Here is a 17,211-nt window from a genome sequence, read left to right as displayed (position 1 = left end):
AGGGAGCTTTACTCTGTATCTAACCCTGTGCTGTACCTGTCCTGGGAGTGTTTGATGGGGTCAGTGAAGAGGGAGCTTTACTCTGTATCTAACCCCGTGCTGTACCTGTCCTGGGAGTGTTTGATGGGGACAGTGTAGAGGGAGCTTTACTCTGTATCTAACCCCGTGCTGTACCTGTCCTGGGAGTGTTTGATGGGGACAGTGTAGAGGGAGCTTTACTCTGTATCTAACCCCGTGCTGTACCTGTCCTGGGAGTGTTTGATGGGGACAGTGCAGAGGGAGCTTTACCCTGTATCTAACCCTGTGCTGTACCTGCCTGGGAGTGTTTGATGTGGACAGTGTAGAAGGAGCTTTACTCTGTATCTAACCCCATGCTGTACCAGTCCTGGGAGTGTTTGATGGGGACAGTGTAGAGGGAGCTTTACTCTGTATCTAACCCCGTGCTGTACCTGTCCTGGGAGTGTTTGACGGGGACAGTGCAGAGGGAGCTTTACCCTGTATCTAACCCTGTGCTGTACCTGTCCTGGGAGTGTCTGATGGGGACAGTGTAGAGGGAGCTTTACTCTGTATCTAACCCCGTGCTGTACCTGTCCTGGGAGTGTTTGATGGGGTCAGTGAAGAGGGAGCTTTACTCTGTATCTAACCCCGTGCTGTACCTGTCCTGGGAGTGTTTGATGGGGACAGTGTAGAGGGAGCTTTACTCTGTATCTAACCCCGTGCTGTACCTGTCCTGGGAGTGTTTGATGGGGACAGTGTAGAGGGAGCTTTACTCTGTATCTAACCCCGTGCTGTACCTGTCCTGGGAGTGTTTGATGGGGACAGTGCAGAGGGAGCTTTACCCTGTATCTAACCCTGTGCTGTACCTGCCTGGGAGTGTTTGATGTGGACAGTGTAGAGGGAGCTTTACTCTGTATCTAACCCCGTGCTGTACCTGTCCTGGGAGTGTTTGACGGGGACAGTGCAGAGGGAGCTTTACCCTGTATCTAACCCTGTGCTGTACCTGTCCTGGGAGTGTTTGATGGGGACAGTGTAGACTGAGCTTTACTCTGTATCTAACCCCGTGCTGTACCTGTCCTGGGAGTGTTTGACGGGGACAGTGCAGAGGGAGCTTTACCCTGTATCTAACCCTGTGCTGTACCTGTCCTGGGAGTGTTTGATGGGGACAGTGTAGAGGGAGCTTTACTCTGTATCTAACCCCGTGCTGTACCTGTCCTGGGAGTGTTTGATGGGGACAGTGTAGACGGAGCTTTACTCTGTATCTAACCCCGTGCTGTACCTGTCCTGGGAGTGTTTGACGGGGACAGTGTAGAGGGAGCTTTACTCTGTATCTTACCCCGTGCTGTACCTGTCCTGGGAGTGTTTGATGGGGACAGTGTAGAGGGTGCCGTGCTCTGTATCTAACCCCGTGCTGTACCTGTCCTGGGAGTGTTTGATGGGGACAGTGTAGAGGGAGCTTTACTCTGTATCTAACCCCGTGCTGTACCTGTCCTGGGAGTGTTTGATGGGGACAGTGTAGAGGGAGCTTTGCTCTGTATTTAACCCCGTGCTGTACCTGTCCTGGGAGTGTTTGATGGGGACAGTGTAGAGGGAGCTTTAATCTGTATCTAACCCTGTGCTGTACCTGTCCTGAGAGTGTTTGATGGGGACAGTGTAGACGGAGCTTTACTCTGTATCTAACCCTGTGCTGTACCTGTCCTGGGAGTGTTTGATGGGGATAGTGTAGACGGAGCTTTACTCAGTATCTAACCCCGTGCTGTACCTGTCCTGGGAGTGTTTGATGGGGACAGTGTAGAGGGAGCTTTACTCTGTATCTAACCCCGTGCTGTACCTGTCCTGGGAGTGTTTGATGGGGACAGTGTAGACTGAGCTTTACTCTGTGTCTAACCCCGTGCTGTACCTGTCCTGGGAGTGTGTGATGGGGACAGTGTAGAGGGAGCGTTACTCTGTATCTAACTCCGTGCTGTACCTGTCCTGGGAGTGTTTGATGGGGACAGTGTAGAGGGAGCTTTGCTCTGTATCTAACCCCGTGCTGTACCTGTCCTGGGAGTGTTTGATGGGGACAGTGTAGAGGGAGCTTTGCTCTGTATCTAACCCCGTGCTGTACCTGTCCTGGGAGTGTTTGATGGGGACAGTGTAGACTGAGCTTTACTCTGTATCTAACCCCGTGCTGTACCTGTCCTGGGAGTGTTTGATGGGGACAGTGTAGAGGGAGCTTTACTCTGTATCTAATCCCGTGCTGTACCTGTCCTGGGAGTGTTTGATGGGGACAGTGCAGAGGGAGCTTTACCCTGTATCTAACCCTGTGCTGTACCTGCCTGGGAGTGTTTGATGTGGACAGTGTAGAGGGAGCTTTACTCTGTATCTAACCCCGTGCTGTACCTGTCCTGTGAGTGTTTGACGGGGACAGTGTAGAGGGAGCTTTACTCTGTATCTAACCCCGTTCTTTACCTGTCCTGGGAGTGTTTGATGGGGACAGTGTAGAGGGAGCTTTACCCTGTATCTAACCCTGTGCTGTACCTGTCCTGGGAGTGTTTGATGGGGACAGTGCAGAGGGAGCTTTACCCTGTATCTAACCCCGTTCTTTACCTGTCCTGGGAGTGTTTGACGGGGACAGTGTCGAGGGAGCTTTACTCTGTATCTAACCCCGTTCTTTACCTGTCCTGGGAGTGTTTGATGGGGACAGTGTAGAGGGAGCTTTACCCTGTATCTAACCCCGTTCTTTACCTGTCCTGGGAGTGTTTGATGGGGACAGTGCAGAGGGAGCTTTACCCTGTATCTAACCCTGTGCTGTACCTGCCTGGGAGTGTTTGATGTGGACAGTGTAGAGGGAGCTTTACTCTGTATCTAACCCCGTTCTTTACCTGTCCTGTGAGTGTTTGACGGGGACAGTGTAGAGGGAGCTTTACTCTGTATCTAACCCCGTTCTTTACCTGTCCTGGGAGTGTTTGATGGGGTCAGTGAAGAAGGAGCTTTACTCTGTATCTAACCCCGTGCTGTACCTGTCCTGGGAGTGTTTGATGGGGACAGTGTAGAGGGAGCTTTACTCTGTATCTAACCCCGTGCTGTACCTGTCCTGGGAGTGTTTGATGGGGACAGTGTAGACTGAGCTTTACTCTGTATCTAACCCCGTGCTGTACCTGTCCTGGGAGTGTTTGATGGGGACAGTGCAGAGGGAGCTTTACCCTGTATCTAACCCTGTGCTGTACCTGCCTGGGAGTGTTTGATGTGGACAGTGTAGAGGGAGCTTTACTCTGTATATAACCCCGTGCTGTACCTGTCCTGGGAGTGTTTGACGGGGACAGTGCAGAGGGAGCTTTACCCTGTATCTAACCCTGTGCTGTACCTGCCTGGGAGTGTTTGATGTGGACAGTGTAGAGGGAGCTTTACTCTGTATATAACCCCGTGCTGTACCTGTCCTGGGAGTGTTTGACGGGGACAGTGTAGAGGGAGCTTTACTCTGTATCTAACCCCGTGCTGTACCTGTCCTGGGAGTGTTTGATGGGGACAGTGTAGAGGGAGCTTTACTCTGTATCTAACCCCGTGCTGTACCTGTCCTGGGAGTGTTTGATGGGGTCAGTGAAGAAGGAGCTTTACTCTATATCTAACCCGGTGCTGTACCTGTCCTGGGAGTGTTTGATGGGGACAGTGTAGACGGAGCTTTACTCTGTATCTAACCCCGTGCTGTACCTGTCCTGGGAGTGTTTGACGGGGACAGTGTAGAGGGAGCTTTACTCTGTATCTAACCCCGTGCTGTACCTGTCCTGGGAGTGTTTGACGGGGACAGTGTAGAGGGAGCTTTACTCTGTATCTAACCCCGTGCTGTACCTGTCCTGGGAGTGTTTGATGGGGACAGTGTAGAGGGAGCTTTACTCTGTATCTAACCCCGTGCTGTACCTGTCCAGGGACTGTTTGATGGGGACAGTGTCGAGGGAACTTTACTCTGTATCTAACCCCGTGCTGTACCTGTTCTGGGAGTGTTTGATGGGGACAGTGTAGAGGGAGCTTTACTCTGTATCTAACCCCGTGCTGTACCTGTCCTGGGAGTGTTTGATGGGGACAGTGTAGAGGGAGCTTTACTCTGTATCTAACCCCGTGCTGTACCTGTGCTGGGAGTGTTTGATGGGGACAGTGTAGAGGGAGCTTTACTCTGTATCTAACCCTGTGCTGTACCTGTCCTGGGAGTGTTTGATGGGGGCAGTGTAGAGGGAGCTTTACTCTGTATCTAACCCCGTGCTGTACCTGTCCTGGGAGTGTTTGATGGGGGCAGTGTAGAGGGAGCTTTACTCTGTCTCTAACCCCGTTCTGTACCTGTCCTGGGAGTGTTTGATGGGGACAGTGTAGAGGGAGATTTACTCTGTATCTAACCCCGTGCTGTACCTGTCCCGCGAGTGTTTGATGGGGGCAGTGTAGAGGGAGCTTTACTCTGTATCTAACCCCGTGCTGTACCTGTCCTGGGAGTGTTTGATGGGGGCAGTGTAGAGGGAGCTTTACTCTGGATCTAACCTAATCAGTTGTCCATTATGAATGCTGTCAATGGGAAACCGGAGAATGGTGACAAATGCTCTGAGAGTGGGAATTGAAGATATTGAGAGGCCTGTGCTTGTGCAGTCTGGCAGAACTCCGAGACTGCGGGCTCGACTGTCGCGAGGAGGTACGGCGAGGCGAACGATTGAATCACTCCGCCTCACTCAACTCCAACATGTCGTACATGTCCGTCGTCTCGCTCATCCCCAATGACGAGCTGGAGAGGCTGTTGACCGAGGTGAAGTGTCTGGACGAGGAGACAGTTCAGGTAGGTCACCTTTCCACTCCCTGCTGCTATCAGAGAGCGAGGTAAAGCCTCCCAATACGGAACCCGCCAAACAATGCACAGATCCGAATTGCGGTCGATCTGTTGTCCGAAAGGGTTGCTCGTGTCCTTTTCCATCACGTTCACCCACGTCCGAGCCTCTGTTCACGTCTGAGAGTTGGGGAAGGATAGAGCTTGGGCCAATCTTGACACACTATTTCATTATTTATTTGCAGAGTTACACATGACAAGCGTACGGCTCCTAATCAGACAACAGCAGTTTTGGTCTGTATCTATCGGGCCTCAAGTAGACTCTCAGTTTTCTTTTTTAAACTTAGCGTACCCAATGCATTTTTCCCCGATTTGAGGGGCAATTTAGCATGGCCAATCCACCTACCCTGCACATCTTTGGGCTGTGGGGGCGAAACCCACGCAGACACGGGGAGAATGTGCAAACGCCGCACGGACAGTGACCCAGAGCCGGGATCGAACCCGGGACCTCGGCGCCGTGAGGCAGCAGTGCTAACCCACTGGGCCACCGTGCTGCCCCCAGTGGATCCTCAGTTAATACCCAACACCAGATCCCAATTATATGGAATTTCACGCATAATTAATACTCAACCGACTCCCCTTAACCCATCCAAATATCTTAGTTACATCCCCCTGCACTGAACAACATTAATCCTCCTTGATCCACCACTCCGTTCCCACTCTTCCAGCACTAATTTATATCTTGGAGGGACTGGAGGAGGTTACAGATATAGGGAGGGGGTGTAGGGGCTGGAGGAGGTTACAGAGATAGGGAGGGGGTGTAGGGGGCTGGAGGGGGTTACAGAGATAGGGAGGGGGGTGTAGGGGCTGGAGGAGGTTGCAGAGATAGGGAGGGGGTGTAGGGGCTGGAGGAGGTTGCAGAGATAGCGAGAGGGGTGTAGGGGCTGTAGGAGGTTACAGAGATAGGGAGGGGGTGTAGGGGCTGGAGGAGGTTACAGAGATAGGGAGGGGGTGTAGGGGCTGGAGGAGGTTACAGAGATAGGGAGGGGGAGTAGGGGCTGGAGGAGGTTACAGAGATAGGGAGGGGGTGAAGGTGCTGGAGGAGGTTACAGAGATAGGGAGGGGGTGTAGGGGCTGGAGGAGGTTACAGAGATAGGGAGGGGGTGTAGGGGGCTGGAGGAGGTTACAGAGATAGGGAGGGAGTGTAGGGGCTGAAGGGTGTTACAGAGATAGGCAGGGGGTGTAGGGGCTGGAGGAGGTTAGAGATGGGGAGGGGGGTGTAGGGGCTGGAGGAGGTTACAGAGAGAGGGATGGGGGTGTAGGGGCTGGAGGAGGTTACAGAGATAGGGAGGGGGGTGTAGGGGCTGGAGGAGGTTACAGAGATAGGGAGGGGGTGTAGTGGCTGGAGGAGGTTACAGAGATTGGGAGGGGGTGTAGGGGCTGGAGGAGGTTATAGAGATAGGGAGGGGCTGTAGGGGCTGGAGGAGGTTACAGAGATAGGGAGGGTGTAGGGGCTGGAGGAGGTTACAGAGATAGGGAGGGGGTGAAGGGGCTGGAGGAGGTTACAGAGATAGGGAGGGGGTGTAGGGGCTGGAGGAGGTTACAGAGATAGGGAGGGTGGTGTAGGGGTTGGAGGAGGTTACAGAGATAGGGAGGGGGTGTAGGGGCTGGAGGAGGTTACAGAGATAGAGAGGGGTGTCGGGGCTGGAGGAGGTTACAGAGATAGGGAGGGGGTGTAGGGGCTGGAGGAGGTTACAGAGATAGGGAGGGGGTGTAGGGGCTGGAGGAGGTTACAGAGATAGGGAGGGGGTGTAGGGGCTGGAGGAGGTTACAGCGGTAGGGAGAGGATGTAGGGGCTGGAGGAGGTTACAGAGATAGGGAGGGGGTGTAGGGGCTGGAGGAGGTTACAGAGATAGGGAGGGGGTGTCGGGGCTGGAGGAGGTTACAGAGATAGGGAGGGGGTGTAGGGGCTGGTGGAGGTTACAGAGATAGGGAGGGAGTGTAGGGGCTGGAGGAGGTTACAGAGATAGGGAGGGGGTGTAGGGGCTGGAGGGGGTTACAGATAAGGAGGGGGTGTAGGGGCTGGAGGAGGTACAGAGATAGGGAGGGGGTGTAGGGGCTGGAGGAGGTTACAGAGATAGGGAGGGGGTGTAGGGGCTGGAGGAGGTTACAGAGATAGGGGGGGTGTAGGGGGTGGAGGAGGTTACAGAGATAGGGAGGTGTGTAGGGGGCTGGAGGAGGTTACAGAGATAGGGAGGGGGTGTAGGGGCTGGAGGACGTTACAGAGATAGGCAGTGGTGTGTAGGGGCTGGAGGAGGTTATAGAGATAGGGAGGTGGTGTAGGGGGCTGGAGGAGGTTACAGAGATAGGGAGTGGGGTGTAGGGGCTGGAGGAGGTTACAGAGATAGGGAGGGGGTGTAGGGGCTGGAGGAGGTTACAGAGATAGGGAGGGGGTGTAGGGGCTGGAGGAGGTTACAGAGATAGGGAGGGGGTGTAGGGGGCTGGAGGAGGTTACAGAGATAGGGAGGGGGTGTAGGGACTGGAGGAGGTTACAGAGATAGGGAGGGGGTGTAGGGGCTGCAGGAGGTTACAGAGATAGGGAGGGGGTGTAGGGGGCTGGAGGAGGTTACAGAGATAGGGAGGGGGTGTAGGGGCTGGAGGAGGTTACAGAGATAGGGAGGGGGTGTAGGGGCTGGAGGAGGTTACAGAGATAGGGAGGGGGTGTAGGCGCTGCAGGAGGTTACAGAGATAGGGAGGGGGTGTAGGGGCTGGAGGAGGTTACAGAGATATGGAGGGGGTGTAGGTGCTGCAGGAGGTTACAGAGATAGGGAAGGGGTGTAGGGAGCTGAAGGAGGTTACAGGGATAGGGAGGGGGTGTAGGGAGCTGGAGGAAATTACAGAGATAGGGAGGGGGTGTAGGGGCTGGAGGAGGTTACAGAGATAGGGAGGGGGTGTAGGGGGCTGGAGGAGGTTACAGAGATAGGGAGGGGTGTAGGGGCTGGAGGAGGTTACAGAGATAGGGAGGGGGTGTAGGGGCTGCAGGAGGTTACAGAGATAGGGAGGGGGTGTAGGGGCTGGAGGAGGTTACAGAGATAGGGAGGGGGTGTAGGGGCTGCAGGAGGTTACAGAGATAGGGAGGGGGTGTAGGGGGCTGGAGGAGGTTACAGAGATAGGGAGGGGGTGTAGGGGCTGGAGGAGGTTACAGAGATAGGGAGGGGGTGTAGGGGCTGGAGGAGGTTACAGAGATAGGGAGGAGGTGTAGGGGCTGCAGGAGGTTACAGAGATAGGGAGGGGGTGTAGGGGCTGGAGGAGGTTACAGAGATATGGAGGGGGTGTAGGTGCTGCAGGAGGTTACAGAGATAGGGAAGGGGTGTAGGGGGCTGAAGGAGGTTACAGAGATAGGGAGGGGGTGTAGGGAGCTGGAGGAAATTACAGAGATAGGGAGGGGGTGTAGGGGCTGGAGGAGGTTACAGAGATAGGGAGGGTGTGTAGGGGGCTGGAGGAGGTTACAGAGATAGGGAGGGGTGTAGGGGCTGGAGGAGGTTACAGAGATAGGGAGGGGGTGTAGGGGCTGGAGGAGGTTACAGAGATAGGGAGGGAGTGTAGGGGCTGGAGGAGGTTACAGAGATAGGGAGGGGGTGTAGGGGCTGGAGGAGGTTACAGAGATAGGGAGGGGGTGTAGGGGCTGGAGGAGATTACAGAGATAGGGAGGGGGTGTAGGGGCTGGAGGAGGTTACAGAGATAGAGAGGGGATGTAGGGGCGGGAGGAGGTTACAGAGATAGGGAGGGGGGTGTAGGGGCTGGAGGAGGTTACAGAGATAGGGAGGGGTGTAGGGGCTGGAGGATGTTACAGAGATAGGGAGGGGGTGTAGGGGCTGGAGGAGGTTACAGAGATAGGGAGGGGGTGTAGGGACTGGAGGAGGTTACAGAGATAGGGAGGGTGTGTAGGGGCTGGAGGAGGTTACAGAGATAGGGTGGGGGTATAGGGGCTGGAGGAGGTTACAGAGATAGGGAGGGGGTGTAGGGGCTGGAGGAGGTTACAGAGATAGGGAGGGGGTGCAGGGGCTGGAGGAGGTTACAGAGATAGGGAGGGGGTCTAGGGGCTGGAGGAGGTTACAGAGATAGGGAGGGGGTGTAGGGGCTGGAGGAGGTTACAGAGATAGGGAGGGGGTGTAGGGGCTGGAGGAGGTTACAGAGATAGGGAAGGGGTGTTGGGGCTGGAGGAGGTTACAGAGATAGGGAGGGGGTGTAGGGGCTGGAGGAGGTTACTAAGATAGGGTGGGGTGGGTGAGGAGGTATTTGAAACCAGGAGGGAGAGGTTTGAGATGGGGAGGTTGCCGCCCTGGAAGGTGGTGTGTGTCCGCGAGGACAGAGGGGGGAATGTGTTCACGAGATGTGATACGAGCTAGGAGACGGGGCAGAGTGTTGGCCGAGCTGAAGTTGATATCCTGGCGTTTCGTTGGCCCATCTCGGGGACGGGGCAGAAATGGGAGCGGGAACCCTGTCTCCTGAATTAACAAGGACTCTGTGTGATTCAGTGTGCGGAGGACATCCAGGTAGTGGTCCTACACAAGGAGGAAGGAGCTGGACTGGGGTTCAGCATCGCTGGGGGAATCGACTACGAGAACAAGATGATCACTGTAAGTAACGCACTCAACTGAACAACCAAATTAGGCATCGTAAGATCCCAAAAGCAGCAACATGAGATCGTGTTTGTGTGACATTCGTTGAGGGATAAATATTGAGCCCCTGGGCATCGGGGAAAACTCCCCTGTCCCTCCCCACCCCCTACCCCCCTCTTCTTCAAACATTGGCCATGGGATCGTCTGCACCCACTCAAGAAGGCAGGTGGAGGCCTCGTGTTAATGTCTCATCGTCACAGCAACTCGGACAGTGCAGCGCTCCCGCAGTACTGACCCTCCGACAGTGCGGCGCTCCCTCAGTACTAACCCTCCCACGGTGCGGCGCTCCCTCAGCACTGACCCTCCCACAGTGCAGCGCTCCCTCAGTACTGACCCTCCGACAGTGCGGCGCTCCCTCAGTACTGACCCTCCGACAGTGCGGCACTCCCTCAGTACTGACCCTCCGACAGTGCGGCGCTCCCTCAGTACTGACCCTCCGACAGTGCGGCGCTCCCTCAGTACTACCCCTCCGACAGTGCAGCGCTCCCTCAGTACTGACTCTCTGACAGTGCGGCGCTCCCTCAGTACTGACCCTCCCACAGTGCGGCGCTCCCTTAATACTGACCCTCCCACAGTGCGGTGCTCCCTCAGTACTGACCCTCCCACAGTGCGGCTCCCTCAGTACTGACCCTCTGACAGTGCGGCGCTCCCTCAGTACTGTCCCTCTGACAGTGCGGCACTCCCTCAGCACTGACCCTCTAACAGTGCGGTGCTCCCTCAGCATTGGCCCTCTGACAGTGTGGCGCTCCCTCAGTACTGACCCTCTGAGATAGCGGCGCTCCCTCAGTACTGACCCTCCGACAGTGCGACACTCCCTCAGTACTGACAATCCGACAGTGCGGCGCTCCCTCAGCACTGACCCTCCCACAGTGCGGCACTCCCTCAGCACTGACCCTCCGACAGTGCGACACTCCCTCAGCACTGACCCTCTGACAGTGTGGCGCTCCCTCAGTACTGACCCTCTGACATAGCGGCACTCCATCAGCACTGACCCTCCGACAGTGCGGCACTCCCTCAGTACTGACCCTCCCACAGTGCGGCACTCCCTCAGTACTGACCCTCCCGTAGTGCGGCGCTCCCTCAGTACTGATGCTCTGACGGTGCGCTGCTCCCTCAGTACTGACCCTCCAACAGCGCAGCGCTCCCTTAGTACTGACCCTCCCACAGTGCGGCACTCCCTCAGTACTGACCCTCCCACAGTGCGGCGCTCCCTCAGTACTGACCCTCCCACAGTGCGGCACTACCTCAGTACTGACCCTCCCACAGTGCGGCACTCCCTCAGTACTGACCCTCCCACAGTGCGGCACTCCCTCAGTACTGACCCTCCCACAGTGCGGCGCTCCCTCAGTACTGACCCTCACACAGTGCGGCACTACCTCAGTACTGACCCTCCCACAGTGCGGCACTCCCTCAGTACTGACCCTCCCACAGTGCGGCACTCCCTCATTACTGACCCTCCCACAGTGCGGCGCTCCCTCAGTTCTGACCCTTCCACAGTGCGGCGCTCCCTCAGTACTGACCCTCTGACAGTGCGGCACTCCCTCAGTACTGACCCTCCCACAGTGCAGCGCTCCCTCAGTACTGACCCTTCCACAGTGCGGCGCTCCCTCAGTACTGACCCTCTGACAGTGCGGCGCTACCTCAGTACTGACCCTCCGACAGTGCGGCGCTCCCTTAGTACTGTCCCTCCGACAGTGCGGCGTTCCCTCACTGCTGACTCTCCCACAGTGCGGCGCTCCCTCAGTACTGACCTTCCGACAGTGCAGCGCTCCCTCAGTACTGACCTTCCGACAGTGCAGCGCTCCCTCAGTACTGACCCTCTGACAGTGCGGTGCTCCCTCAGCACTGACCCTCCCACAGTGCGGTGCTCCCTCAGTACTGACCCTCCGACAGTGCGGCGCTCCCTCAGTACTGTCCCTCCGACAGTGCGGCGCTCCCTCAGTACTGACCCTCCCACAGTGCGGCGCTCCCTCAGTACTGACCCTCCGACAGTGCTGCGCTCCCTCAGTACTGACCCTCTGACAGTGCGGTTCTCCCTCAGCACTGACCCTCTCAAGGTGCGGCGCTCCCTCAGCACTGACCCTCCGACAGTGCGGCGCTCCCTGAGTACTGTCCCTCCGACAGTGCGGCGCTCCCTCAGTACTGACCCTCTGACAGTGCGGCGCTCCCTCAGTACTGACCCTCCCACAGTGCGGCGCTCCCTTAGTACTGACCCTCCGACAGTGCGGCACTCCCTCAGTACTGACCCTCCCACAGTGCTGCGCTCCCTTAGTACTGACCCTCCCACAGTGCGGCACTCCCTCAGTACTGACCCTCCCACAGTGCGGCGCTCCCTCAGTACTGCCCCTCCCACAGTGCGGCACTCCCTCAGTACTGTCCCTCCGACAGTGCGGCGCTCCCTCAGTACTGACTCTCTGACAGTGCGGCGCTCCCTCAGTACTGCCCCTCCCACAGTGCGGCGCTCCCTTAATACTGACCCTCCGACAGTGCGGCGCTCCCTCAGTACTGACCCTCCCACAGTGCGGCGCTCCCTCAGTACTGACCCTCTGACAGTGCGGCACTCCCTCAGCACTGACCCTCTGAGATAGCGGCACTCCCTCAGCACTGACCCTCCGACAGTACGGCGCTCCCTCAGTACTGTCCCTCCGACAGTGCGGCGCTCCCTCAGTACTGACTCTCTGACAGTGCGGCGCTCCCTCAGTACTGCCCCTCCCACAGTGCGGCGCTCCCTTAATACTGACCCTCCGACAGTGCGGCGCTCCCTCAGTACTGACCCTCCCACAGTGCGGCGCTCCCTCAGTACTGACCCTCTCACAGTGCGGCACTCCCTCAGCACTGGCCCTCCCACAGTGCGGTGCTCCCTCAGCATTGGCCCTCTGACAGTGTGGCGCTCCCTCAGTACTGACCCTCTGAGATAGCGGCACTCCCTCAGCACTGACCCTCCGACAGTGCGACACTCCCTCAGTACTGACCCTCCGACAGTGCGGCGCTCCCTCAGCACGGACCCTCTGACGGTGTGGCGCTCCCTCAGTACTGACCCTCTGACATAGCGGCACTCCCTCAGCACTGACCCTCCGACAGTGCGACACTCCCTCAGTACTGACCCTCCGACAGTGCGGCACTCCCTCAGTACTGACCCTCACACAGTGCGGCGCTCCCTCAGTACTGACCCTCACACAGTGCGGCGCTCCCTCAGTACTGATGCTCCGACGGTGCGCTGCTCCCTCAGCACTGACCCTCCGACAGTGCGGCACTCCCTCAACACTGACCCTCTGACAGTGCGGCGCTCCCTCAGTACTGACCCTCCCACAGTGCAGCGCTCCCTCAGTACTGACCCTCCCACAGTGCGGCGCTCCCTCAGTACTGACCTTCTGACAGTGCAGCGCTCCCTCAGTACAGACCCTCCTACAGTGCAGCGCTCCCTCAGTACTGACCCTCCCACAGTGCGGCGCTCCCTCAGCACTGTCCCTCCCACAGTGCTGCGCTCCCTCAGTACTGACCCTCCCACAGTGCAGTGCTCCCTCAGTACTGACCCTCTCACAGTGCGGCGCTCCCTCAGCACTCACCCTCCGACAGTGCGACACTCCCTCAGCCCTGACACTCCGACAGTGCGACACTCCCTCACTACTGACCCTCTGACAGTGCGGCGCTCCCTCAGTACTGACCCTCCGACAGTGCGGCGCTCCCTCATTACTGACCCTCTGACAGTGCGACACTCCCTCAGTACTGACCCTCCCACAGTGCAGCGCTCCCTCAGCACTGACCCTCCAACAGTGCGGCACTCTCTCAACACTGACCCTCCGACAGTGCGGCGCTCCCTCAGTACTGACCCTCCGACAGTGCAGCGCTCCCTCAGTACTGACCCTCCCACAGTGCGGCGCTCCCTCAGTACTGACCCTCTGACAGTGCAGCGCTCCCTCAGTACTGACCCTCCCACAGTGCAGCGCTCCCTCAGTACTGACCCTCGCACAGTGCGGCGCACCCTCAGCACTGTCCCTCCCACAGTGCTGCGCTCCCTCAGTACTGACCCTCCCACAGTGCAGCGCTCCCTCACTTCTGACCCTCTCACAGTGCGGCGCTCCCTCAGCACTCACCCTCCGACAGTGCGACACTCCCTCAGCCCTGACACTCCGACAGTGCGACACTCCCTCACTACTGACCCTCCCACAGTGCGGCACTCCCTCAATACTGACCCTCCGACAGTGCGGCGCTCCCTCAACACTGACCCTCTGACAGTGTGGCGCTCCCTCAGTACTGACCCTCCGACAGTGCGACACTCCCTCACTACTGACCCTCCCACAGTGCGGCACTCCCTCAATACTGACCCTCCGACAGTGTGGCGCTCCCTCAGTACTGAGCCTCTGACAGTGCGGCGCTCCCTCAGCACTGACCCTCTGACAGTGCGGTGCTCCCTCAGTACTGACCCTCCGACAATGCGACGTTCCCTCAGTACTGACCCTCCCACAGTGCGGCGCTCCCTCAGTCCTGATGCTCCAACAGTGCGGCGCTCCCTCAGCACTGACCCTCCGACAGTGCAGCATTCCCTCAGCAGTGACCCTCCCACAGTGCGGCGCTCCCTCAGCAGTGACCCTCCGACAATGCAGCGCTCCCTCAGTACTGACCCTCCCACAGTGCGGCGCTCCCTCAGTACTGACCCTCCCACAGTGCGGCACTCCCTCAGTACTGACCCTCCCACCGTGCGGCGCTCCCTCAGCACTGACCCTCCGACTGTGCGGCGCTCCCTCAGCACTGACCCTCTGACAGTGTGACACTCCCTCAGTACTGACCCTCCCAGAGTACGGTGTTCCCTCAGTACTGACCCTCCCACAGTGCGGCACTCCCTCAGTACTGACCCTCTCACAGTGCGGCGCTCCCTCAGCACTCACCCTCCGACAGTGCGACACTCCCTCACTACTGACCCTCTGACAGTGCAGCGCTCCCTCAGTACTGACCCTCCGACAGTGCAGCGCTCCCTCAGCACTGACCCTCCCACAGTGCAGCGCTCCCTCACTTCTGACCCTCTCACAGTGCGGCGCTCCCTCAGCACTCACCCTCCGACAGTGCGACACTCCCTCACTACTGACCCTCTGACAGTGCAGCGCTCCCTCAGCACTGACCCTCCGACAGTGCGGCGCTCCCTCAGCACTCACCCTCCGACAGTGCGTCACTCCCTCAGCCCTGACACTCCGACAGTGCGACACTCCCTAACTACTGACCCTCCCACAGTGCGGCACTCCCTCAATACTGACCCTCCGACAGTGCGGCGCTCCCTCAGCACTGACCCTCTGACAGTGTGGCGCTCCCTCAGTACTGACCCTCCGACAGTGCGGCGCTCCCTCATTACTGACCCTCTGACAGTGTGGCGCTCCCTCAGTACTGACCCTCCGACAGTGCGGCGCTCCCTCATTACTGACCCTCTGACAGTGCGGTGCTCCCTCAGTACTGACCCTCCGACAATGCGACGTTCCCTCAGTACTGACCCTCTGACAGTGCGTCACTCCCTCAGTACTGAGCCTCCGACAGTGCGGCGCTCCCTCAGTCCTGATGCTCCGACAGTGCGGCGCACCCTCAGCACTGACCCTCCGACAGTGCAGCACTTCCTCAGCAGTGACCCTCCGACAGTGAGGCGCTCCCTCAGCAGTGACCCTCCGACAATGCGGCGCTCCCTCAGTACTGACCCTCCCACAGTGCGGCGCTCCCTCAGTACTGACCCTCCCAGAGTGCGGCGCTCCCTCAGCACTGACCCTCTGACAGTGTGACACTCCCTCAGTACTGACCCTCGCACAGTGCGGCGCTCCCTCAGTACTGACCCTCTCACAGTGCAGCGCTCCCTCAGCTCTGACCCTCCCACAGTGCGGCACTCCCTCAGCACTGACCCTCTGACAGTGTGACACTCCCTCAGTACTGACCTTCCGACAGTGCAGCGCTCCCTCAGTACTGACCCTCTGACAGTGCGGTGCTCCCTCAGCACTGACCCTCCCACAGTGCGGTGCTCCCTCAGTACTGACCCTCCGACAGTGCGGCGCTCCCTCAGTACTGTCCCTCCGACAGTGCGGCGCTCCCTCAGTACTGACCCTCCCACAGTGCGGCGCTCCCTCAGTACTGACCCTCCGACAGTGCTGCGCTCCCTCAGTACTGACCTTCTGACAGTGCAGCGCTCCCTCAGTACTGACCCTCTGACAGTGCGGTTCTCCCTCAGCACTGACCCTCTCAAGGTGCGGCGCTCCCTCAGCACTGACCCTCCGACAGTGCGGCGCTCCCTGAGTACTGTCCCTCCGACAGTGCGGCGCTCCCTCAGTACTGACCCTCTGACAGTGCGGCGCTCCCTCAGTACTGACCCTCCCGCAGTGCGGCGCTCCCTTAGTACTGACCCTCCGACAGTGCGGCACTCCCTCAGTACTGACCCTCCCACAGTGCTGCGCTCCCTTAGTACTGACCCTCCCACAGTGCGGCACTCCCTCAGTACTGACCCTCCCACAGTGCGGCGCTCCCTCAGTACTGTCCCTCCGACAGTGCGGCGCTCCCTCAGTACTGACTCTCTGACAGTGCGGCGCTCCCTCAGTACTGCCCCTCCCACAGTGCGGCGCTCCCTTAATACTGACCCTCCGACAGTGCGGCGCTCCCTCAGTACTGACCCTCCCACAGTGCGGCGCTCCCTCAGTACTGACCCTCTGACAGTGCGGCACTCCCTCAGCACTGGCCCTCCCACAGTGCGGTGCTCCCTCAGCATTGGCCCTCTGACAGTGTGGCGCTCCCTCAGTACTGACCCTCTGAGATAGCGGCACTCCCTCAGCACTGACCCTCCGACAGTGCGACACTCCCTCAGTACTGTCCCTCCGACAGTGCGGCGCTCCCTCAGTACTGACTCTCTGACAGTGCGGCGCTCCCTCAGTACTGCCCCTCCCACAGTGCGGCGCTCCCTTAATACTGACCCTCCGACAGTGCGGCGCTCCCTCAGTACTGACCCTCCCACAGTGCGGTGCTGCCTCAGTACTGACCCTCCGACAGTGCGGCGCTCCCTCAGTACTGTCCCTCCGACAGTGCGGCGCTCCCTCAGTACTGACCCTCCCACAGTGCGGCGCTCCCTCAGTACTGACCCTCCGACAGTGCAGCGCTCCCTCAGTACTGACCCTCTGACAGTGCGGTTCTCCCTCAGCACTGACCCTCTCAAGGTGCGGCGCTCCCTCAGCACTGACCCTCCGACAGTGCGGCGCTCCCTCAGTACTGTCCCTCCGACAGTGCGGCGCTCCCTCAGTACTGACCCTCTGACAGTGCGGCGCTCCCTCAGTACTGACCCTCCCACAGTGCGGCGCTCCCTTAGTACTGACCCTCCGACAGAGCGGCACTCCCTCAGTACTGACCCTCCCACAGTGCTGCGCTCCCTTAGTACTGACCCTCCCACAGTGCGGCACTCCCTCAGTACTGACCCTCCCACAGTGCGGCGCTCCCTCAGTACTGTCCCTCCGACAGTGCGGTGCTCCCTCAGTACTGACTCTCTGACAGTGCGGCGCTCCCTCAGTACTGCCCCTCCCACAGTGCGGCGCTCCCTTAATACTGACCCTCCAACAGTGCGGTGCTCCCTCAGTACTGACCCTCCCACAGTGCGGCGCTCCCTCAGTACTGACCCTCTGACAGTGCGGCACTCCCTCAGCACTGGCCCTCCCACAGTGCGGTGTTCCCTCAGCACTGGCCATCCCACAGTGCGGCGCTCCCTCAGTACTGACCCTCTGAGATAGCGGCACTCCCTCA

The 17,211-nt window shown here is 58.8% G+C and overlaps 1 protein-coding gene across 1 annotated transcript in view; it reads left to right on the top strand.

Moving 5' to 3' along the window:
• The window catches only part of LOC140402938 (pro-interleukin-16-like), a 43,682-nt gene that overhangs the window by 10,132 nt on the left and 16,339 nt on the right, over positions 1-17,211 (top strand). The window contains exons 2-3 of the mRNA XM_072490581.1: positions 4,609-4,792; positions 9,319-9,420. Coding sequence (XP_072346682.1) covers positions 4,609-4,792; positions 9,319-9,420 — 286 coding nt within the window. The remainder of the gene's footprint in view (positions 1-4,608; positions 4,793-9,318; positions 9,421-17,211) is intronic.

The sequence above is a fragment of the Scyliorhinus torazame genome, chromosome 26 (assembly GCF_047496885.1).
Source record: "Scyliorhinus torazame isolate Kashiwa2021f chromosome 26, sScyTor2.1, whole genome shotgun sequence".
NCBI lineage: Eukaryota > Metazoa > Chordata > Chondrichthyes > Carcharhiniformes > Scyliorhinidae > Scyliorhinus > Scyliorhinus torazame.
The sequence above is the reverse complement of the archived record's forward strand: the minus strand, read 5'-3'. Positions and strand labels throughout refer to the sequence as shown.